This window comes from Pleurodeles waltl, chromosome 6 (assembly GCF_031143425.1).
Source record: "Pleurodeles waltl isolate 20211129_DDA chromosome 6, aPleWal1.hap1.20221129, whole genome shotgun sequence".
Taxonomy (NCBI): domain Eukaryota; kingdom Metazoa; phylum Chordata; class Amphibia; order Caudata; family Salamandridae; genus Pleurodeles; species Pleurodeles waltl.
The window spans coordinates 1,191,540,404-1,191,566,590 of record NC_090445.1 but is presented as its reverse complement, the minus strand read 5'-3'; the positions used below and the strand labels follow the sequence as shown (position 1 = coordinate 1,191,566,590).

Here is a 26,187-nt window from a genome sequence, read left to right as displayed (position 1 = left end):
AAAGCATCCCATGAGTACAAAAAGAATATAAACAGAGGCCTTTCATAAGGTCTTTTAGAATACTTCGCCCCACCATTTCCCCCAGATTTTACCATATTTGCGAAGGCATCCCCGTGCCTCGTAGACTGTCCTCTCCTGTCTGGCACACCAGTCTACTCCCATCCTCCACTGCAGAGAAGTTGGTGGAGCCGCTGCCATCCAGCTCATTTCAATATCTCTCTTAGCTACCATGAGGGCAATGCCCAGGTGCCTCCAAGACCCTCCATGACCCCCAGTAATACAGGTAGAGGAACTTCCCAGCCAAGAAGTTCTGTAAGTTCCTTCAATAAGCTATTCCAATAGCTTTGTATCATAGGGCACAACCATATCATATGAAAGAAGTCTGCTGGGGTTGTACTACATTTGGGGCAGGTGGCATTTGGCAAGAGCCCCGCGCAATACAGTCTTGCGGGGGATAAATATACTCCATGTAGGTAATATGTTTGTATGAGTCGCAGGCGAGAGGGTTTTGTGATAACCCGTGGGGCCATTAAGGGATCCTGCCAGTCTTCGTCCTTGTGAACGCTGAATTTTTACTAATGAATATTTATGTATTGTGAATGTTGAATCTGCATAGAATTTGATTTAATATAGAAAATAATGTGGAACTTGGAAAATGTGACTACTTGAGTGGCCGCTAGTAATCACGAAGTGTCCTTTTTAATTGCTTATTAAAATAAATTGATGTGCTCATGTTTAGATCAATTAAGTATTGTGTTATATTAATGATTTTGTATTATGTATTTGCTTATTAATTGTAGGCCTTAAGTTAGCGAGGTCTTGGGCCTAGTTGCACAGCCCCATGTTAAGTTGCACTGTTCAAATAATTCACATAAAATGGCTGCTTAGAGAAACGAATATTTGTATTGTTTCACTGAGTTGACCAAACGCTGGCGAATGCTTTCGTTTCCCATGAGAACTGCTTGTTAGAAAATATTGTACAAGTTACCAATACATTGTAAAGTTTAGTGTGTGAGAAAGCAATGTTCACAGGAGCTAAAAATGGATGCACTGACTGAAGGACAGAGAGATACCAAAGTGTTACCTGACGAGTCCGACGATGAGAGCAGGAGAAGAGGAGCCAGTCATCGACATGTGAAAGACAGTTTAGTTATATCTTAGATTTGAAATTCTACTTTCACTGGACTAAATGTAAACCTACGATTATTTGACCAATGGTAACGTGGAAAGTGTTCTAGATGATTTTAACTTAGCCCGACTGCACAGAGGAAAACACGCCATTCTGATTATTCTCATCTTTCATGCTCATTCCAATTTTCAGTTTCTGCCGAAGAGCCGTGCTCATTCCTGTTTTTGATTCTCGTACTTAGAGAATTCTATTTTTAACTGTATTGCTTAAACTTTTGATGCTGAATGCTGATCCTTAAACTATGCTTTACAAATGGTTCCGATAGCTTAGAGTCCCCTGTTCTGAACCATTCTCCTTCATTGTCCGTTGCTGATGCTGACCGAACAGATGTCCAATTGACAAAGACAGTCGCAGCTTGCTGATCCATACTGAGGAGAGGTATTAATCAATCGTTATTGTTTGATGTAATTTGTCTTTTGTTTCTAGGCACCACTAATTTTTATAGGGCCATAGCTAGATGTTTTTGAAATGTGTGTGACTAAATTGTTTTGCATGAAGTCCAAACATGCTATTCTAATCAGACGGTTAGAGAAGGAAGACCCTAAAACGCTACTAGGTTGCTATTAATAATTAATAGATGTAACTCAGTTGCGGAATCTAAACGTATGCTATTTCTATTGTACAGTTGCTCTTGATATTGATTTGTACTGTAACTCTAGAGTGCGTAATACTTAATTCTTTGGTTAAATTCAGATTCTTTAGAAGATTTGGTCAACCAGTGTAGTTTCAGTATGTATATCATCTGATTTTGAGACTAAGTTACGTGATATTAGCATTGTTGATATAGGGAAATAAACAGTCTAACTTTTACAAGAAAGGAGTGGTTATTCATGACCAAAGGGGTCATGGTGTGTGAAATTACTGACTCCAAAGATTATTGAAACTGTTGATTAATATTGTTATTGATTTGTATTGAAATTGAGTCTGATGGTGGGATTCGCTCTAAGCGCAGTCAAAAGGCCCCTCAAACCTCTAACGCGTCCCCTTATAAATTAAAGATAAGAACCCAGATGTGCTAACATCCTCCAGTGGTCTAATCCAACCCTCCCATTGCTCCCGTATGTTAGCTAGGTCTCTGGGGTGTTATTGATCAGCATTTTATATATCAGGGACACTCCCCCTTTCCCAATTGCTCCCTTGAGGAGTTTAGCCTCTAGTGAGTTGTATTCTGGCAGCAGGCTATTGTATGTAATGTGTGCCTGGAGTGTGTGTTGAAGCTGTTAATATTTATAGAACTGTAAGTGTGCTAGTTGATAAGTATTTGTAATTCTGCAAAGGAGCATAAGTGTAAGCCTCTCCCAAGTTTGAGGTTCCCAGTTGGTCCAATTTGTGGAACCCCTGTAGCACCGCTGTCTCCCTCAACCGGGTGCCTCTTCAGAGAGGGGTCTGCCGCGTGACCATGGTAGCCCATTGTGTGTGTGTCTGAGAGCTGCCTGCAATGCAAGAAACACCACCCTAGTCCCTGGGGCCACTTCCTAGGGGATGTCTTTTAGTTTTAAATCCAGTCTTCTCCCTTCAGTTAAATGTTATTGCATTTCTGTTGTATAGTTCTGAAATTCAGCACCTCAGAATAAAGTTAAATAAATGCTGGTCCAACTCAAACTTTTACATGTAAATTGTATTTCCATCTCACTTGCACAATGTAATGAAAAGGATAAAAGCAAACATAACTGCTTTGGGGCTCATTATGAGTGGTCCAGATTTTAAAGTGGTAATTCCACTAGCAATACCAGGGTGTACATTGTAGTGCTAATGGTGCTGGCGTATCTGGAATTACAGGTGAAACTCTCAGGATCCCTGGAGAAGTGAAGAATTACTGTTGTAACAATGAATTCGGAGTCAGATTCTAGCAGTAATTCTTCACATTCACTTTGCATTTCACACCCAGAGATTTTGGCTGCTGTCTGTGGATGAGACAAAATTGATCTGTGGTGTTCCTGTGGCTCTCATAATCCCAGTGTGATGGGCCCAATCAGAATTAAGGTGAGTGAAGGACATCTCTCCTCATACTTTTAATAGTACATGAATTACTTAACCAGTTCATCATCATATATAACTTTATTTCGGCTATAAGCCATAAAAGTAAACAATACAAGACATAACATGATTAAGAAGCATAGCACTTTAAAAATTTTAAGAATGTATAGACAACGTTATTTTTAAACATTTTTTGTTTTTACGAAATCTCAAAGACATATAAAAGTATTAGGTTGTTAAAATTTAACTTCAATTAATTAAAATTTTATCAAACTAATTAAATATAATCTAAAATCAGGACATTAGAAGCACATGATTATCAGAATTCTAGTTCGTGTCACCTGTGTATTTTACAAGAACCTTGCCGCTGAGTGACCAATTTTAACATTTGTCTCTGTTATCCGAGATAAAAGAAGAAAATTGCATAATTTACTTTTTTTTTTTTTAAGAACCCTAAATAAATAGTGAGGTCATATATTTATAAAACATACAAATCGTCATTATTCTTTAAACTAAAATCCAGACCGTTTAGGTTTTAGGTTCATCCGGTTAAAAACTGATGTATTAAGTGAATATAATCTAGAACCAATGTATTAAAATTACACATTTATAATAGTTCTTTTGTTCTTAGTAACCATGCACTTCGCAGATATCCCACCACAGAAAAAACTATTTTATCATTTGTATCAGTTGTTAGGAGTCGTAATGCCCTATTTCATTCCCTTATCCCAATAGCCCTACATAGTGGAGCAATCCACTTTTTCCTAGGTACCAAATATCTAGGGCAGAAAAACATAAAGTGCGCGAGTGACTCTTTTGTCTTTTGACAATGATGGCAGTATATTGAATTGCAGTCCTCCGGTCTCCATTGCGCTGTAAATGACTTAAGCGGAAGAGTCCCTAGTCTAAATTTAATAAATAGTGTTTTGGTATATGGAGGATTTACATTATCCATATAGGCCTCGAACTTGGGACTACATTTATGGTCTAAGAACTGCAAAGTCAGACTACCATGATTTTTTAACCAAATTTGTGTCAGAATGCTCTCCCAGTAACACCTTTTTACACGTTCCTTTGTTCCCTTTGCCAAATTGTGGGGAGCACTCCACACCTCCTCCATTTTAAGAAATTTACACGTATCTCTGATGTATCTGAACCAAGGGATCTTTAATACGCTGTCATTTGCAAGAAATTCATCTAGTGCTTTATGGAGAATGGACCGGTCCTCTGAGGACCAAAGATTAATCCAATACATTAGGGGTCTTAATGCAATTTCATTGTGTATTTCATTTAGGGCTAAATCAAATCTTAGTGGAGTGAGAGGGGTGCTCATCGGCAACTTTAGGAAATTTCGAATAAACCGGTTTTCTACAGTGGTCAGACACCTAGAGTTGGTATGACCCCAAAGCTCGGCACCATAAATTGAGGCCGCTACTGCCACTGATTTGTAAACGGTGATGGCAGGTGTTATCTCCCCTTCACAAGTATTAGCTAAGTTAAATACCTACCTCCATCACTTACCAAACCTGAAGGCATACTTTGTAGAAATACCAGGATGGCCCAGGCTCCATGAACACTGGTAAATATCACAGACAAAAGTAAAAATAAAGTTGTGGCTGCAAAGGCTCATTTAACATACCTAAAGATGGAATCATGGGCTGGTGCATTGAGTGAATTATTTAACTGATGATCTTAATGTGATATGATATGACAGGATGCCAGTGAAATCAACTCTTTTGTGTTTGTGTCTATATCATAGGGGGTCATTCTGACCCTGGAGGTCATGGACCGCCAGGGCCAATGACCGCGGGAGCACCGCCAACAGGCTGGCGGTGCTCCCATGGGCATTCTGACCGCGGCGGTACAGCCGCGGTCAGAAACGGAAAACCGTCTGTGTCCCGCCGGTTTCCCGCTGCCCTGGGGAATCCTCCATGGCGGCGCTGCAGGCAGCGCCGCCATGGGGATTCCGACCCCCTTACCGCCAGCCTGGCTCTGGCGGTTTTGACCGCCAGAACCTGGCTGGCGGTAACGGGTGTCGCGGGGCCCCTGGCATGGGCACTGCAGGGGCCCCTAACAGGGCCCCACCAAGATTTTCAGTGTCTGCCAAGCAGACACTGAAAATCGCGACGGGTGCAACTGCACCCGTCGCACCCCTTCCACTCCGCCGGCTCCATTCGGAGCCGGCATCCTCATGGAAGGGGGTTTCCCGCTGGGCTGGCGGGCGGCCTTCTGGCGGTCGCCCGCCAGCCCAGCGGGAACCTCAGAATTACCGCGGCGGTCTTTTGACCGCGCAGCGGTATTCTGCCGGCGGGACTTTGGCGGGCGGCCTCCGCCGCCCGTCAAAGTCAGAATGACCCCCATAGTGTGTGTGGTCACCAGCAGCCTGGGGAGCATAGCGTTGCATAACTCTAACATAACTGACAAATTATACTGACCAGCTAATAATCATAATACCCCTTCAAGAAATTTTTTAAAAGCAGTTGCATGATTTTTTAATACACACTTTAGCAGTGATCCATAGCATTCCTTTAACATGATATTTTCAAGGAATGTCTTTGATTTTGCTATGATATGTCATGGCCCCTACCCAAGAAATGTCTGTGTAAAGTGGGCCCTGGGATACGGCAATTGACTCTAGGAACCTGCACCCACCCATTCTGCATTCCAGAGTCCATTGGCCATTGGCAGTGGCCTCTGGGCTCTGGCTTGGCCTTTGGCCAGACCCTGTGTCCAACTATCATTTACCTCACAACTCTGTCCAGAACCAACCTGCTAAAGCATCACTTATTTGTATTGTTTTTTTTGTTTTTTTAGCAAAAATGTGAAGCTCTCAAACCACCATCTTTACTATGTTTTGATTGGGTTGGCTGGAACTACGTATGGGCAGTGCTTCAGAGACAACTGTTCCGCTTATAAGGCCCCATCTGCAGCATATGTGTTACTAGCTCCCTTTTAAATCTGTGAGTAACTAGACAAGGTTACCCTATTTTCCCTCTTTCCATCACCCTATATTCTAAACCTTTGATTCAAAGGCTCAGGAAAACAATGATTATATACCTGTGGTACATCCCACAAGGTAAAGCTATATGCCAATGACTTGTTGGGAAAGGAAGTCTTTTGTTTTTTATGAATAATTTGGAGAAATTTGGGAAGATCTGCAGTTAGTCAGTTAATATGCTAAAAACTGGGATCTTGAGGTGGAATATACGTAAGAGTTAACTTTATAGGGATCAGTCTTTTACTTAGGAGTCTGAGATAAGATTCAGTAGCTTTTGGATCTAAATTTGTCACTTCATTGGGCCAAGATGAGGGAGAGAGTTACATCAAGATTACAGTCTCTCCCACACTACTATTTTTGTTCCAGCATGTACCGACACATATCCTTGCAACCTGTTTTTTTTTTTTTTAAAGTAATCATTGTACATTGATAGCTTTATCTGTGCAAACAGAGGTATACAAATTTCCTATGAAACACACACAGAATCCTCTAAGGGGGACTGGTGAGATCTTGCTTTCAGAAATATTTCTCTGCTGCTTGTATTGGATGGATGGATGGATAGATGCATGGGATGGATGGGTGCATTTACCTTGGACCCCTATTAATATCTGGATTCTATTGAGGAGCTTTCTTTTGTGAATACTGTATGCCATCCTTCATCTCTATCATAGTTTTGTCTTTAAATTCTCCTCACAAAAGTGGATACTAGGTCCCTCCTACAAAAGATTCTTCAGGTGTTGGTGCCATATGCTTCCCCCATCTGCGGCAGAGACCTGGGGAAAACAGGGGAGTGAGAGCGAGAGAGAGAGACAGAGACAGAGAAAGAGAAAAAGAGAGAATGGACTGGATCTCACTTTTCAGAATGTATTTGTCTCAGACGTGGGACATCCCAGATCTGCTTTCGTTTTGAAAGGACGGAAGATCACAATACCAATGGTTTCAGCTATGGGGGTCAGTGGATGACAACTGTGTGCCCCACAGTGCCTCTGCATGCCAAGCTAGTCAGAAGCTGTGGAGGTAAGTGAGATCCTCAAATAATAGCATAAGAAAGCAAAGGAGGTCTAACAGGAAGTTTACCATCAAGAAGCTGAGAGCGGAAAAAAACCAACATGGAAGAGGGCAATGGTTGCAAACTGGTGTGAAAGTGGAAAGCCACAACAGCCATTGCCAAGAAAAGGCTGTGTATCAGACATAAATACAACTCTACTCCTAATGCACTGTAAACCCCTAATAGGAAGTGTTTTAGGGTCGGACTGAGAACCCAAAGCAGCCGTGGCAATTTTGTCAGACCAGCCCTCAGGTCTGGGTGGGGGGCAAGCACTGTTGCTTTTTGTTCTTTTGTTACTGGGAGCTGAAAAAGCAACACTGCTGCTTTTGTTACTGGGAGCTGATATTGTAGCACAACTGCAAAACCGGAGCCCAGTAACAAAACCGGCCCTAACCTCTGAAAAACCGCCCCCACTCCTCTAGCCCACTGGGAAAACACCTAATGCCCGCTACGGCCAGTCCAGCCCTGGAAGTGTGTGGTACTAAGAGCCTGTCAGTTAGCGATCCAGTGTCTCCCTTCTGCTTAGTTTCCACTGGCCCATTATCCATAGTCTCTTGCTGCCGTCCACCTTATGCTTAATTGACCATCTGTGCTTAGCCTGATTTCTGATAGAGGGTTTTGAAGTGCTATTACTGTTTATGGAATAGAGCTACTTGTGTCAATATTCTTAAAAGGGCCCAACGTGCTTCAATCAACACCAACTATGCTATTTCTAGTAATGAAATGGACTGTTAGCTGTTGTGTCTGTATTCAGCTATTCATCTGGCACATTTAATAATCATATCATATTGGAAAGGGGTGGAAACACATAATCTGTATGCCTACTCTTATGAGCTATTCCTAATGATTGAACTCACAATTTTGATAACTGGAAAAGCCCAACCTTGGCAGGGTAGTGAGTAGAAGCTGCTGGAGAAAATGAAGGCAGGTGGGTTAGGCAGCACTTCTCCATTCTTCCCATTTACATCTTAAACTTAAAACATTTTAGTTAGTATGTGAGAATATGTTTCTCTTGCATTTCTTTCACATGTGTTTTTTGTTGGTCCAGTTAGGCAGAACCATTGTCGATTTTCGAAGGTGGTTACCATCCAAACGATGTTTTATGACTAAGAGTGGGCAATGTCTGTGAGAGCAGCTCTAGAGGACTTTCTTCTAAACCAGTAGCTCTTCTGAGATGAGTTTTTCTCCTTTCAGCCGCTATGAGTAAACAATAGATATAATAATACTATTTTCAGATGTTTCAATGAATAATCCACTTCTTATCCCCTTAGGTATAAAATGAATCCACTGTGATATTATTACTGAATCACACTATTCCCTTTTTTATGCTTTTACACAGTGGGTTTGAAAACCGACTGAGGCCAAATTGCAAACTACTGTTTAGTTTTGTGATGATTTTTCCTGAGGTAGGAAAATAATTGTGAGAAATTGGGTAACTGGTTGAGGGGGGATGAAACACTCCTAAAGCCATGACCACAATCCTTGCCAGGTTGAGGCAAACACAAACCCCAAATTAGCCTGTGCTCCACCCTTTGGTAGCTTGGCATAGAGCAGTCAGACTTAACTTGGAGGCAATGTGTAAGGTATTTATATGTTGCTTAATAAAGTGGAAATACCACACAAGAAAACTACCATACCAGTTTAGAAACATGGAGTAAACATTAATAAATAAATCAAGGCCAAAACATTACAAATCCAATCAGTAGAACCGGAGATATGTAATTTTAAAGGTTTAGGTGAAAATAGCACCTAAAAGTCCAATGTGCCACTCACGGCTACCTGCTTGTGCAAGACTAGAAGAAGGTCACAAGTTTAGTCCAGCCGCAGTGGAACACGGGTCGGATACAGGGAACTGGTTAGTCCTGATGAAAAGTTACCTTCTCAGTCTAGGGCAAAGAGTCCCCCCCAAGGTGGAGGAGGCCATGAGGAGCAGGGAAGTGTTGGGGATAGTTGTCTATGTAGCTCGAAGAGCATGCCGGGCATCGCGGACAGTCGTCGCTGAAGCGTGAAGATCATAAACAGTCAGGCCGGGGTTTCACATTGGCAATTTTGGCAAGCGTGTGATGCTGTAGCGGAAGGGTTGACGAAACTTTGGATTGGCAGGCTCTGTGAGCGACAAAGTTTTGGTACCGGGCCGGTTTTCGAAGAGCCCAAAACATTCAATTCAGTTCCACCAAGACTACACCAAGGGTCCAGGGCTTGAGGGCTACCACTTTGGTGTCAGGGTCTTACTCCAGTTGTATGCGGTTTGGAGACGGTTATGTCCCTGTGACACTGACCAGAAGGCCAGCAGACTAGGCCTTTAGGTCACTCTAGGAGTCCTGGTTTTAGGTGCAAGTCCATTCCCTCTGACTCAGGCAGAAGGGCAGCAGTCCAGCAAGGCAGTAGTGTAGCAGGGCAGCAGTCTAGCAGAGTGGCAGTCATTTCAGTCATTCTTTTTGACAGAATCTCCACAGATCCAGAAGAGTACTGAATAGTTGGTGTCTGAGGTCTTATTTATACTAGGTGCCTCCTTTGAAGTGAGAGAAGCTTCTAGAGGTTTCTTTTTAAAGAGCAGAGGTTTGTTTTCGTCCCCTGGCCCCAGAATAACTATGGGCGTATGCAGCCCATTGTATGAGGAAGGACACAGCCTATTCAAGTGTAAGTAGCACTCTGCCCCGCTCCGCCCTCCCATCCTGCCCGTGATCGCCCATGTCCAGGCACACATAAAAACGTTCTATTGGGTGTGGCTGACTAGGAGGAACACACAAAGCCCAGCTGCCAATTATGCCCAGTCATGTGACCCAGTGACAGGCTACAGGCACTCAATGGCAGTTAGGAAATTGCTAACTTTTTACAGTAGCATTTTCAAAATTGTAATTTAAAATCCGACTTTCCCCTTAGAGAGGATTTTTCATTAAAATTTCAAAGACACTAAACATGAACTGGTTAACTGGTCCCATTTGAAGTTACAGCTTTATTCATTGTAATAAGGTAATTCCAATGTTATCTGTGGGAGAGGTAGGCCTTGCAGTAGTGAACAAACAAATGTAAGAGCTTTTCACTACCAGGACATAAAAAACTTAAAAATACATGACCAGTGTTTTAAACACACTGCCCTTTACCCCTTAGGCTGTCCAGTGCCTACCACACTGGTGACTTACATGTATTAAAAAGGAAGGATTTGGTCTTGCAAAAGGTTTATTGTGGCAGGTCGAAATGGCAGTTTAAAACTGCATACACAGGCTGCAATGGCAGTGGTGTAGGCCCACTAGTAGCATTTAATTTATTAGCCGTGGGACAGCTAGTGCCACTTTACAAGGGACTTATAAATAAATTAAAGATGACAATTAAGTATAATCCAATTCTACCAGGTTTTAAGGAGAGACCATACACATGTTAGCAGTGGCAAAGGATCCTAAAAGCCAACAAAAACAGGTTTAAAATCAAGAAGGTAAAGGCAAAATGTTTGGGCATTACCTTGCAGAAAGGACCAAGTTCAACAATAACTATTTGGCCACTCTTTAGTTTGCCCTTGTCCTCCCTAAGTTTGATATGCGTCCACTCGCCACCTGTACACTCATAGCAGTTTTCAGTTTTTTTTTGTTGATTTGACAACCAACTGAGCTCGATTCTCAAAATACCATGTTTCATTATGACTATTTTCTTGTGTGAAACGGCATTTAGTCGTCATTGAAGAGTGATGATCTTCCATGAATTTGGTGTGTTCCAAACAGGCCCTTAAATGATCAAGCTTCATATTCACATATGTTAGCATCTCTAAGAACCCTGCTGAACTTGATTTTCAAATTTGTACCATCTTTTGGGACTTTTTCCTAAGTAATTTTCCACCCCTTGTGTTTGTATCGTGGCCGGCCCTTTGTGATTGTACAGTGCAGTATTTGTTTTGAGAATGTGTTTTTAATCCCCACCCGCTCCATTTTTCAAAGCATATATTTGTATTTAGACTTTTTTTATAGTCTTTGTTTTGTTGAAAAATATATCGAACAAATATTAAGGTGAATTTTCATATGTAATTAGGTCATAATTCAAGTATGTATTTATAATGGGGAATATGTTCTTTTAGTGGGGACGTTCAGAATGGTATCTGCAATCAGAAACTAATACCTTCCAGCTACTGCTGTTTCTGAAAAAAATGCACACCATGCGTTTTAATAGAAACAGTGCCGAGGAGTTGGAATCATACACTTAATAGTCAAAAGAATAATAGTGAGCCTTTTATAGTTTCCTAGCATGATCGAAATGATAGCTGACAATTTATTCAAATAAGGACTAGAAGGGACTGACCCAGTGACTGTATTTCTGCCTGGTATTTTTGCTCCATGTTTGAACAATACTCATTGTGCGATTTGAACTGTGACACACATCTGTTGCAAACCCACATAACGTTCGCCATTCTCGACCACACTTTGCAACATAAACTATATATTGGTCGAAACAGGACCAAGTTATTACCAATCGAAATGTGCTTTTCCTATGCAAGTGCAGCTGACCATCTTCAGAGTCTCAATCACCTATTTTGTAATATATGTATGCCATTTTGTCTGATAGTCACTTATCTGTGTAATAATAGAACACAGGAATTGACGACGAGTGGCTAACTCATTTTTGTATTTTATCCAATTCACTAAAACCATTACATACGTGTCTTTTTTCTTGTGCACCACTATGGAATTGTAGACAGTCTCAATTAAAGAATGATTTAAAGAAGGATTAATATTTCCATATGTTGCTACTACCTAAAGAGCAGTGGCTAGAATGAAACTGCGGATCCAAACTCTCTGTTGTTTGACAACAAAGGCATGTCTACAACCAGCAAAGCAAAAATGAATTTACTAATTATTGTAATGTGTTGGTTCTTCATATGCTTCACACATCAGATGTGTTCATCCTTGCTGGACAATAACATCATGTTTATCACTTTTTTGTTTCTTTGAAGAACCAGCAAGCATATCTAGAAAAGACCGACCATCATCAAGCATGTACGATCCGTATGCAGGAATGAAAACCCCTGGCCAAAGACAATTAATCACTTTGCAAGAACAAGTAAAGTCAGGAATGATAACTGTGGATGAAGCTGTTCTAAGGTTCAAAGAGTGGCATCTAAATCAAAAGAGGAGATCTGAATCATTCAAGTACCAGCAGGTGAGAATAATTGATATATGTTTGCAATATGCTGCTATTTGTGCCTTACATGTACCGAACATTGGGACATAAGAAGTTTTTCAGACAAGCCATAGCTACGTTCTGGTGATCATTTGTTTTGATCTGAAGTTTTCACCAAGATTACCTGAGAGACACTTGACGGAAGGTCATAATTTTGTTACCAATACAGAGACTCACAATAATGTGCGATCTCATTTAAGTATGAAAATCACGGGCAGTAACAGGAATTAATTAAAAAATAATCAACAAACACCAAACTACACTCCCAGGAACCCGTCACGACAATATGGTGCAAAGTACTTTTATCTAGAATATTATATTGAATTTAAGGACGCAAAATTATTTTATAATGTTTTGTGGATTGCAAAATTTGGAAAAGATTTTGATGACATATGCATAAAACAAGGTGTAAGGTGTAAGGAAGGATCCATTCCCCCATTACAAAATGTACAGCCACTTAGGATGGTAGAGTCTTTGTTTGTAAATTTTGGTCCAGACAAAATGGACAGAAGCCAGCAACAATGACATTGAGTAGGTGGATCAAGTCCCTTATTACAAAGGTCTGTGAAATTGACGGTCAGGTTCCTCTGTTGGCAGTTCAAGGGAGATCGACCCATAGTACGCCTTCTATGGTAGCCAAGCTACTAGGGGCTTCCATTCACAGGATTTTCCCGGCAGCTCCATGGTCTTATTCATCTACCTTTTTAAACATTATCAGCATTCAGAAGTGAAGGGGTTCATGATGTGTCTGGATACAGGGTTCCATACTCTATAAAACACAAGGCAAGAGTTACATTTCTGTGATTTCAAAAAAACACTTTTTATGTTCAGATGGCACTGTCAGGTGTCCGATGTTTTGTTTGCTGGCTAATTCTCAGTTGTTGTGATTGCCAGCGAGACGAGGGACAAAAGGGCAAAGCTTCAGTTACTTACTGGTAATGCCATTACTCTGAGCCCTACTCCCTCACTTTAATTCATATTCCTTCCCTGTACGAACAAGTGATGAGTGGATTGGTTGTAAGCTTGATTACACACAGGGTGAAAAGTGTGGAGAGGGTTTTATTGATAGGGTTTGCGTGGGGTTGGTGTGTGGGGGAGTGTAGGAGGCTGGCCTAGTTTGTAGTGGGTACCTTGGGTTCTAACACCTTACACCAGGTCCAGTTATCCCTTATTAGTGGAATGTAGTAGTGTTCTAGCAGTTTAGGCTGATAGATGTAGCTATAGCAGAGCAGCTTAGACTGAACTAGGAGGCATGCAAAGCTCTTGCAATACCACTTATAGTTGCATAGTACTTATACACAAGTAAAGACAATACTTAGTGTTACCAAAAATAAACATAGTTTATTTGGGTGACACAAGGCCAAAAATATCTTAGAGGCAATACTCCTTCTGGAGGTAAGTATTATACACAATATATATACTAGACACCAAAATAAGGTAAGTAATTCGACATAGGATAGTGCAAACAATAGGAAATGCTATAGAATGCAATGGGAGAAAATAGGTCTAGGGGCCACACAAACCATATACTAAGAAAGTGGAATGCGAATCACAAATTCCCCCCTAGACAAGTGTAGTGTGCAGAGAATCGCTGGGAGAGGAAGAGTACAGCAAAGGTAAGTAAAATACTCCACCATAGAGCCCAGGAGAGTAGGAGTAAAGTACTGCAAGTTGTGATTAGAGTTATTGCAAGAACCAAGCAAGACTGCAAACAACAAATGGTGGATTCCTGGACCTCAAGACCTGCAAAGGAAGGAGACCAAGTCCAGAAGTCGGAAGAAGTTCCAGGAAGGACAGGAGCTCCTGCCAACCCAAAAGAGGGTGCAAAAGAAGAGTCCCCGGTTGGACGAAGGCTGCAGAAATGCACCCAAGGAAGATGTCAGTGGGTTCTTGCATGATGCAATGGATGTCCCAAGAAGAGATGTTGGATGCAGGTGAGTTTTGGCGCTGGATTCATCCAACAAGCCTTGGTTCTGTCAAAGTGGTGCTGTCTGGACCCAGGAGGGACCTGGGGCCTCAACTCTGCATGAGGAGGAAAAGGGGGGCTCTTAGCACTTCAGAGAGCTCTCAGTCGACCAGACAGCACTCATGGGAGTTCCAGGACACAGGGACAAAGGAGGTGCAAATGTGGTTGGTGCAGCACTACAAAGGAAGGTCCCACACCGCCGGAGGTCAACTCAGCGAGTTGAGCTTTGCAAAATAGAGTGCTGGGGTCCTGGGCCAGACTGTGCACAAAGAAATTTTGCAACTAGTAAACAGAGGTCTCTGGAGGCGAAGAAGACATGCTGCACAGGGGTTCTGTTGTACTCGGGGAAGACAAGCTCTTACCTCCTCCAAATTGGGACAGCAGGACCTTAGGACAGTCTGTGTCGAAGGTCCACCACCTGTGTTCCAAGGAGCACACTCGTCGCCAGGAGAGGAGTCCAGGAGAACTGGTCATTGACTTAGAAGGTGCCTGTAAGAGCAGGGAAGTGACTCCGTCACTCCCCAGGAGCTTTCTTTGGTCCTTCTGGTGCAGGGTGAAGACAGGGAGTCCCCAGAGCGTGCACACTGTGGAAACTGTTCCAGTTGCTGGCTGATGTTGCAGAGAAAAAGTAGCCCTTCTAGATACTTTGTTGCTGTTACAGCGGTTCCTGGAGCAGTCTGCGGTCGATCCGAGGTCAGAGGATGAAGCAGTAGTTGCAGAGGATTCCTGATGGAAACTTGCAAGCAGAATCTGAAAAGAAACCCACAGGAGAGACCCTAAATAGCCCTGAGAGGGGGATTGGCTACCTTATCAGGTATGGACCTATCAGGAAGGGTCTCTGACGTCACCTGCTGGCACTGGCCACTCAGAGGCCTCCAGAGTGTCCCCACACCTTGGAAAACAAGATGGCTGAAGTCTGGGACACACTGGAGGAGCTCTGGGCACCACCCCTGGGGTGGTGATTGATAGGGGAGTGGTCACTCCCCTTTGCTTTGTCCAGTTTCGCGCAAGGGCAAGGACTGGGGGTCCCTGAACCGGTGTAGACTGGGTTATGCAAGGAGGGCACCATCTGTGCCCTTCAAAACATTTCCAGAGGCTTGGGGAGGCAACCCCTCCCCAGCCTGTGACACCTATTTGGAGTTCAGTGAAGTACAGAATCCAGTTTTCTGCAGAGATATAGCAGTCAGGTCTGGAACTTTCATTGCGCCCGTGTTGGGAAACCAGAGACCAAAACCGCTTTGCGTTATTACCCTTGGCTGCTATCAACAGTTCCTGCTATGTGGCCTCCTCCCACTGCACCTTACAAGTCTTTATTGCAACAGCATATTCGCGCCTCGCCAAGATTATCGTTGTTCTATCCTGTCTCCTTATTGCTTCCAGAAGTATGCACTTGCTTTTTTGCAAGTATTATCAAACCATCTGCTGTGATTGCCCGCTCTGAGCTTTTTGCTTCCTTTGATCTCTCTGGTAAAAAGAGCTTTCAGGGAAGCAACAGCTCTGCATGTTTTGCCATGATCTGAGTTGACAAGTATGTTCTAGAACTATGGGCTGGTAGTTGATTGGAAACTAAGTCACGCATTCTAGCCACTAAAACACCTGAGTTCTTAAAAGTTTCCCATCTTAATGTATGCTGGTTACTTGCCACCACTAAAGGAGGCATGACCTCTTGTTCTTGTTGACTTGCTCCATTATCAGAGAACCACCTCTCCTACTTTATCATGAGGGGGGATTGGTTGCTCTTACGTTGCTCTCCCACCCTGAGATCCTTGATCTCCTGCCAGATCCTTATGTCGAAAAGCAAGGAATCGATTAGACTACTATAAGTTCCTCTGGAGAAAGTGTGATTTTCTGGGGTATCTGAGGGAAAGCGCTCCATTTCCCGGCCGTACGCCGTGGGTCAGCATTAAATCCCTGATCTCAAGCACTCTGCTACTGGACTTCGGCTGTTTCCCCATCGTAGAGAGGGATGGAATTCCCCATATGACGTCCTCTCTCTGCGTTAACTCAGAAATAATGGAGTCAGGCTCTAAAAATACATTAAAGTCTCCAGCTATGATGGCAAAGTGTGAGAGAAGTAATTCTGCCACCAGAGCATTTAACAGGCTGATGAATTTTGTGGTTTGACTAGGAGGACCGGGTCGATTGTAAAGGTTAACACACAGGAGCAGGGGTCCCTGTTTTAGCTTGATTGAGACTACCAAAATCTCAGCTAATTCAACATGGATTTCCTTCACTTCTCCCATCTGGGAAATTTTTATCCACGTAATGAGGCCCCCTCCTACCCTCCCTGCAGACAAAGGTCTGGCCTCCTTATTGTTAGTTATAGATAAGGAGGGTATGAGAAGACAGGTTGCCAAGGACAGATCTGTTAACGAGGAGTTGTGAAGGAGAACTCCCTTATGGATTCCTGAAGATGAGAAAAGATCCAAGATCTCCCTGATGGTTGAACCAAGAGATGAAAGCATAATTAAAGTATGCCAGTCACGACTTAGATTCAGACCCCTTTTGCCCTTCGACTAGAGCGGACCTTTAGAAATCTTTTGTGACTCGCAAAACAGAATGTACAACAGTGTACTTTACACTGTTTGCGATTCCCAATGGGGTGGCAAATGACCTACCTTATGAATATTCATGAGATAGGTTGCAATTTGCCACCCCATTGGGAATGGCTGCCCTCACAGGGCTGGTGGCCTGCTGGAGACAGCAGACCACCATGGATAATGGAGACACGGCCGCCCTCATCCTCCTTGACCTCTCGGCTGCGTTCAGCAAAGTCTCCCACTCCACCCTCTGCACGGACTCCACGACCCCAGCCACTTTTATTTCATTCTTTGTTTCCCTAGGCAGAGCATTTTAGGGTTTCTATAGTTTAATAGAGTAGTTAGACTTCTATAGATTCAATGGTTAGGTAGGAGAATCAAAGTTTGAACTTGGAGCACCAAGTATTGTTCCTTATTTTCTGTATTGTTGCCACTGAAGTTTTAGTATGCCTCATGTTAGTGTGTTTTAACTTATTCCAATGGTTTTAACTCACCTTTGGTAATTCTGTATGTGTATAGGTTGTTGTGAGACTCATTTATATAAGTATGACTATGAATTTGCGCTAAACATTTTGAACTTTCATTTTTGCCTCTGAGATTTATAGTGTGACCAAAATGGGCTGCACTGTAATTTAAATTGAAGGATTTAACATGTTTCTCTTCACCCATTGGAGCTTAGAAAAATATTCATTGGCCCCAGAAAATGTGTTACAGTGTCAGATGCCAGATCAGATAGTAGCAACAAAGATGGTTCTCTTTCTGAAGTGAAGAGAACTGGTACCATATTCCAGATTAGTTAGCCCCCAAAGTCCAATCCCTAGTGCCTACGCCCAGACCTTGGAGGACTGGCAGAGTTGTTGAGATTTGGAAGAGAGTTGTGTTGGCGGCAGAGGTGTGAGTATTAATAGGGTTGTAAATTACGGCAGTTCATGTTTAGTTTGCAGTAGTTGTGAGATTGGATGGTGTCTTGCGAAGATGTTTTGTCTGTTGTGTGAGTGTGGTGATTTGTAAAGAAGTTGAAGAGGCTATCAGATCCGACGTGGCCTATGACTCCGGGATAGTATTAAAAGGCACAGAAGACACCTTATTAAAGTTGTCTGCTAAGTGGTTGTGTTTGTTGTGAGAAGCTGTCAACAGCACAGTTTAGATAGGGACCTATCTTTAGGTGAATGTGAGACGATCGGTATAGTGGCGCTTAATTTGCAGAGTGAATCTATACTGATCTGGATAATACCTTGCAGGTTGAGGTTTCATTCGAAGTGTTTGGAAAATTTCTTGTGTGACTGAAAACTGTTGATTTTTTAGTGGAGCAGACAAAGGTTATTCTATTGTATTGTTACATGTGTGCAATGTTGAGAGGAGAGTGTGCCGGCAGATTGTAAAGGAGGGGGAACTGCTGCGAGGAGCGAGATTTACATCATAATGTAACACGCTGGCATAGGTTGGTTGGTGTGGTGCCACTCTGCTATTGGTCAACCACATCTTAGGGGGTCATGCTGCGATTGGTGGTTGTTTCGGAACAGGGGGTTGTGGATACAGCATTGTTTTGAATTGAAAAGGAGCTCTGTGATGATTGTTGACATTTAATTGGGAAAAATGAAATGTTTCAAAGTCATGCAGTATTTGTTTAAAAAAGATGTTCATATTCCTAGCAGAGAGGGAGAAGAGGCACCTCCCGGAGATACCCCAGGTCATTATATGGCAAATAAGACATGGTCTGGCTTGGTCAATGGCACAACAACACGGAAAAGGAAGGTGCATTGAGATTTCCACAATATGGCACTTTCAATTTGAAAATTATTGAAACTTTGAGGAGGGTGTTATGTGAGATGACTCACACAATATGAAGCTCTCAATGCTTGGGAATGTGCTACACATGCTAGGGAGAGAGAGAAGTATCAGGGTAGAGAAAAAAAGTTGTGCGTACCTATGCAGAGGCTAGATGGAAAGCTAAGCAGAAAAGGTGGAGAATTGATATGATAGAGGGAGTTCGGTTATATCCAGCCTTAACTAGTGAGACAGCTGAGGGAGAAAAAGAAAAGAAAATGGCTAAGAAACAGACTAAGAAAAAGACAAAGGAAAAGCAAAAAGAACCAGATGACACGAGTGAAGTTAGTGACAGCGATTCTAGAGATAGCCTAATGAATGTGTTGTTGTCTGAACGCCCCTCTCCATATAATGAATTTAGGGAAGAAGGTGGAAATGTTTGTACTAGTGGTAGTGAAGGGATCTTAATTGCCACTGCCCTGACAAATGTGACTCCTAGTCCTGTGGGAGCCACTTCTGCTAAAGTTCCTTATGAACCATGGAGTGAGAGTTTGAGAATGTGTACCCCAGTTGGCCCTACCGTGAGTACTGTTGATGCTTTTACTGGCCCAGAGGTTCCTTTGTATAAACCCAAAGGTCCCAGAAAGGACACTTAAAATGTAATTGTACCAAATACTCTCGGTAGACAGGGTGGAGTTCCAGTTTGTCCTAATACTAGAGAATTTGTTCGCCTGGTTCCTACACAAACAAGTACTTTCTGTGTAGCGAGTGCAGACTTGACTTTAAATATTTCCAGTTGCACATCCACAAATACTTATCAGAAAATGTACTGGGATCCCTATATGGGAACTGCTTTTAAATTGTGATAACGGTATACAGGGAAATGAGGCCATGGTTAAGGTTCCCATAGTGACTTGAACTCTTAGTCCTAAGGAAATGGATGATTGGGTGAAGGCTTTTAATGAGGGTACCCCTTACAGAGAAATTGTGAGTACAGAGGTGAGTCAGGGAACGATTCAATCATCCCTGAGGGAGAAATTAGTGGATGTGATGAAACTCAAATTAGAATTGGATGAAATGATTAGTGGGAATACTGGACTGGAACGACTAGAGATTTATTTTGAGGATTAACTTTTATTTATGTGTAGGAATATTACCAAAAGAGCAGGAATAGTTCATGATAAATTAGCAGAATTGGCCAAGAATATGAAGTGGATTTGAATAAAACAAAGGCTTTGCAGTGGCTTTACAGAGTTTACTTTAATGAAAGAGACATGATAGACATGAGAATTCTTTTTTTTTAAATTGTTTATATTGCCAAACATGATCACACAATAATTGCATGTATACGACAATAGGCAAGGAACCACCTCTCACATAGCATAAACAGATAAAAAAAGAAAAAGAAGGACACCAAGAGAAAAAAAAGAAAATAGTCATCTGGGTGTACACAGTACCAATGTACCAATGAACCCAGACCTAACTTAATCATAGATCATGCAAGCTATTATGCCAGCAATTCAAACAGATTAATTCAAAATAAGCGAGTTTATATTATCATATGGCTCTCAATTAAACTTGCCCGACATGCGATAAAATTGTTTGAGCAGATCCCCCTTGACCTGGCCAGTACGAGTTCCTGCTAATATTTCTGCTTCAAAGTAGCAGACCACTCAACAGCCTTGGGAGGTGATACAGAAATCCATGTTCCGGCGATGTAAACCCTTGCAGTCACAATGATAATAGATAATAATAGCTTTAGTCCTGAGTCTGCTTCCAATCTATAGCGTAACATGATTTCCTTAAATGTGAGTTGTAGGTCATAGCTAATATATAGCACAGAGAGACGGTTCACACTGGCCCAGAACCCCCACCAATTTAGGGCAGGGACATGAGAATTCCATGAATAAAAACCAGATAAGAGCATTAATTCTACATATTCCGAAATGGAGTTAACTGGATAAGTGAAATGTGAAAAAGAAAGAGATAAAGAAACTCACCAGAGAATTGTCTCCTGAAGCAGGGGAGGGGGTGTAACATCTTTCCCATTGAGAGAGGTGCCTGTTGGACGTTCTGTACATGTGCCGAGGAGCAGAAGTGATCTTGCAACGACTTCCCAAAATTGAGAGAGAAACCAGAGGACTGGTATAGACTAGTTGAGCGATTCGTGAGGATATCACAGGTAGTTGATTTGAACACCTCGTTTGACATTGTTGTCCCAAGTGATTTACGGACAGAACCTAAAGTAGCTGTTCAGTGGCCTGAGACAGAACTGATCAGAAATGCAGTGACAAAGGATCCCTCACCATTGGTGATGAGAAAGTATTAACAGGTTATGACATTTTTGAAGGTGAAGGTGCCACCCCAAGATACTGATTGGGTCGAGGCTGATAGAATGACTCAAGAATCAAAGGAGTTGATTCATGCTCATTATTATGAGAGATTGTTGCAGACATTCAAGCAGTATAGTGGAATGGGGACACTTGAAGCTAGAGGAACATTTTGTGGTGAGATTTATGGCAGATTAGCATGATGATTCAGTAGCATTTAATTTGTTGGCATAGTAAACCAGTTGATGAAATCCTGCTGGATGCCAAGGATTGCAACAATGAGATTGAAGTGAAGCAGAAAAAGTTAAAGCAAAGGTTGATGGTTGCTCAGATGAAGGCAGCACAGAGAACCAGTCATATACAGCAGTTTGTGAGGAATGTCGGTACCATGCAAGGTGTATATCAGCAAGGACCTAATCCAATGCAGGTTGGGGTATGGGGAGCCCATATTGACCCAAATACAGGAATGGGTGTTAATAGTTTGAAAAGGTCAACCCCTTGTCACAACTATAATAAGCTGGGACATTGGAAGTGGGAATGTCATTTAAATCCATCTAATCAGTTCCAGAATTCAGGATTTGTGCCTTCTCAGAATAATAATCTTGCACAGATGCAATATGTGCAGAGACCTAGCAGTCAAAATTTTAATGTGCCCCTAGCTCCGATGATGCAAGTCCTATAACCTCTGATGCCACAGCAAAATGCTGTTGGGCCTAGCAAAATCTGAATCAGGGTTTGAGAACAAAAATCTAATGTGGCTCAAGACAGTAAACCTTTCCAACAGTTTCCCTTGTTTGAAACTCATGAGAGCTACAGTTCCAGTCAGTCAGAGATGGTGCCTGAGAGGGGAGGAAGACTGCATGCTTGGTGCAGCTTTGGAGTTAGACCAGAGCGGACCATTCATAAATAGTGAGGTGGATGACTACACCATGTTGATTCTGGTTGATACTGGTGCTCCCTGTTCTACTTTGAGAACAATACAAGTACCAAACCTACACCTCTTAGGAAAAGCAGTCCAAGTTATAGTGTAGAGAACAAACAGATGACAACGCAGGAAACTGCCCCAGTTTTAGTGAAAATAGGGTCCTTAGGGATAAACACAAATTTGTGATTATGTAATTCTGGTCAAGGGACCCTTTCAGGAAGAGATCTACTGTGGAAACTGAATTGCACTAACTTTTCTTCACCAGCAGACATAGAGATGCAGACACATGATGAGGATGTTGCTTTTAAGTTGACTAACAATGGGTCACTTTGTACTTTGCTAACTATGCTGACAGTTTGCCTCCAGACTTGAGGGAGACAGTTAAATATGAAGGGGCATATTTATACTCCGTCTGCGCCGATTGCGCGTCAAAAGTTTTGACGCACAATCAGTGCAAACAATGCCCCGTATTTAAACTTTGACGCCCGAGCCCGCGGATGACAAAATTCAGCCGTGTGCGTCATTTTTTGGATGCGGCAACCCGCCTTGCGTTAATTATATGCAAGGTAGGCGTTCCCGTCCAAAGAATGGCTTAAAGGCCGTGCATCATATTTATGCTTTCTGGCAAAAATGACGCACGGCCGAGAGGCAGAGCCAGAAAATGACGCACAGCCCGATTTGTGTCAAAAATTAACGCCTGGGTCAGGGCAGGCGTTAAAATGGGGCAAACACACCTGTATTTAATCAGAACACACAGAACAAACAGCAGAGCAGCAACAGGGAGCCATGGAGGTGATCCTAATCCAGTGTGCACGCAGAGCCCAGCAGCAACAACAGCAGCTACAACAACACCAGCAGGGACCCCAAAGGCAGCGCAGAAGGCAGGAGAGGATATTCCGCCCCAGAACAACCCTTCAGGGCCTCAGGGAACACAACATCATCCAGAGGTACCGGTTGAACTGGCAGGCCATTCAGCAGCTGCTGCGCAACATTGAACCGCAATTGGCCCCCACTTTGGTGACACCCCACACCATCCCAACAGAAACCAAGCTGCTTGCCGTACTTCATATGCTGGCAAGTGGCTCTTTCCAAACAACTGGTGCCCTGGTTGGCGGAATATCACAACCATCATTCTCCGCCTTTTTGCCCAAAGTACTGGATGCCATCATTGGACTGACACCCCGCCACATCTGCTTCCCTAACACACTGCAGAAGCAGCAGGAAACAAAACAGGGGTTCTACCTCATCAGTGGCTTCCCACACGTCCTTGGTGCAATCGACTGCACACATGTACGCCTTGTGCCACCTGCTGCAACTGAACACCTCTACCGCAACAGGAAGCACACACATTCCATCAACGTGCAGGCCTTAGTCGATCACCAGGGATTGATCACCAGCATCGTGGCTAAATATCCTGGGAGTGTCCATGACTCATACATCTTCCGTCACTGCACCATCAATGAACACTTCCAGGATGGACTGTATGGCAATGGACTACTTGTTGGTAAGTACAAAAACCTACTTATATACACACTGCACAGCAACCCTCTAGGACACAACACATACACCACAACAGCAACATGTGAACAGGAACATACTGAGATCGTGACATCGCTAGCCATGTTTCTTAGCTCACCATTGAACCTGTCACACATCGGAAATTACTGTACAGCTTAATGTTAAGACGTCAAAGATCACAACGTGTGGAGTGGGTTGTCCAAATGTCACCTTGCAAAATGTAATTGTCCCAATGACCTTTACATTAATTCATTGCCTAAGTCTAAAGGTATGGGATGTCCAGGGTGCATTGATAGGAACGTGTTAACAACACTGTCAATTTTAACTGTGCATGGAACTACCATCTCACCCCCAGTGAAGACACACGGACACATGTATCACAAGTCACAATGCTAGGGAGGCAAAAACTGTACTGCAAATCCCAAAACATACTGCTGACAAACGGTTAGCAGACAAACACTCGTTCAGCCAAGGAAACAACACAATGCAGATGGTACATCCTACAACCATAGGATGCCCCATTATTACACAAAAGAGTCACAGACAACACAAGATAACTACTGCCATGAAAGGTCCTTTCAAAAGTGCCAGCTACATGAACATGATTCCAATCATTTTCTCTTGCAGCTGATCAGGGGTATGGCATCCAGCCATGGATTATGACACCATTTGGCAACCCAAGTACTGCTGCACAGCGTGCCTACAACAACGCCCATAGGAGGACACGCAGCATTGTCGAGAGGACCTTTGGCATCCTCAAGTCAAGGTTCCGGTGCCTCGACATCACTGGTGGTAGCCTCCTATATTCCCCAGAGATGGTCTGTAGGATCATCCTCACGTGCAATATTGCACAACATTTGCATCAAAAGAAACATTCCCCTCCTGGAACCAGAGCCACACATGCCTGAAGAGGAGGATGCTGGCCTGCAACAGGAGGGGGAACTACAGAACACGGCTGCTGGTATACGCAGGCGGCAACAGATCGTCAACAATTTCTTTTGAATATGATCACCTTCACCACTTTAGTTAATGAATTTAAATAAACACCTATTCTAATCACCATATCATGGTCTGGCTATTCCTTTTTGCACACCTTCATCTCTACTTATCAGAATAAGAGTGTTGCCTCATGGAGCATTGCTGAGATACTGAGTAGGACACAGAACATCCCAGAGCTAATGTGATGCCTAACATACAATGGTCACATACACACACACTCTTAATGACATATATCATGTACATTTCTCCTTTGAAGGCCAATAGCAGAGGACCACAACTATTTCACACATACATGTTGAAATCAAGGTCCAACGCAGCAGATGGCACACAACTAAGCCACATACATGAGGCAGTCAATGTGCTTTGGCATCAGTAACATGAATGCCTGACCAGACCCTTGACAGCAGTAAGACCAACTGCATCCAATATTTGCAAAGAATATCTGTGACCAGAGTCCCATAGAAGCAGAACAGAGACAGCACAAGTGCCACACATATGAGCAGCATTGCACACATGACATTCCATGTACATGTCAGCCCATTTCCTAACTCCTGACACACCCATGCACCTGGTCACAACCCACCTGTGGGAAGAGGTCCCTGGAATACTAAGATGTGTACCCTGATATTCCCTCCTCTACACACACAGACCAACATTAGCAAACCAGTGTGCTACACCCTTTCCTATGGTATGCCATTGTCATCGGACATCTGACTGCAAGGACGTCAGGTCAATTTATACACTGTCTTCTAGTTTCAAAGCCCTGTTAGCACACGTAGATTGCTTCCCCTGTGAAAATGTCTGTTGGCCCTTAGAATGCAAGTCTCACCTACAGGACTGGTGAGAAACAGATGCAGCCCACACCTGTGATTACCTCCATGCACACCACCCATTTAAAAAAGCACTGCACCTGCTGATGCCTGGAACAGCATAGGAGTTGCCATTATGTCAAATACACCGTTAAGCATTGATACTAATTAAGCTGTGTAACATAGCCACTGGGTTCATTTGTCACCTTCAAAAACACAGGACATACACAGTTTGACATGTCAACTGTCTAGTTTGTCCTCCAAACAGTCTCAGTCAGACCACTGATTATGTAACTTGTCAAGTAGCTGGATCCTGAATCACCTTGCATTCTGTCAGCCGGACTGGAAACTGTCTGTGCGTTACACTAAAGTATCCCTGTGTCTAAATATGTACCACACTTGCGTTAGCAAACCTCTCATTCATCAGGGGGTATTGGGCATGGGCTTCTTCCATGCATACACAAATACATTGTATAGCATCATCTGCCTTTTAACTGTACCATTTGAGTTACATCCTCTTGGAAAAGCAAAATTCATGGCCCATCCCTTGTCTGGGTTGCATTTATGCATGAATGACAAAGTGTGACAGTGTCCCAGGGTCGTAGGCAGGGATTGGGTACGGGGCTTTCAGCACAACCAGCAACCTCTGATAATGTCCATGAATAATACACAAATGTCAGGACCCTGACAGTTCACACACAGAATCACAGTGCGCACAACATAGTGATGGGCCGTGTGTGATGTATAGCTGCGAGAATAATCAGCACAGAGGCTATGATGTTCCCAGATGCAGTGGGAAGTTCAGAGGCCAACCTGTGTACAGATGTTGTAATGACACCTGCCAGAACATGACACCTGAGACATTATCTCACTCAGCACACCAAGGTTACCCTGTTGACTGTCTCATTACACATCTTTAGTGACAGGGTGGGACCATCCACATGTTGGTTCACAT

At 43.0% G+C, this 26,187-nt stretch overlaps 1 protein-coding gene across 3 annotated transcripts in view; it reads left to right on the top strand.

Annotated features, from left to right (window-relative positions):
- The window catches only part of PIK3AP1 (phosphoinositide-3-kinase adaptor protein 1), a 1,392,564-nt gene that overhangs the window by 1,088,179 nt on the left and 278,198 nt on the right, over positions 1-26,187 (top strand). For all 3 annotated transcript variants that reach the window (XM_069240444.1, XM_069240442.1, XM_069240443.1), the window contains one exon: positions 12,152-12,357. In XM_069240444.1, the coding sequence (XP_069096545.1) occupies positions 12,152-12,357 (206 nt within the window). The remainder of the gene's footprint in view (positions 1-12,151; positions 12,358-26,187) is intronic.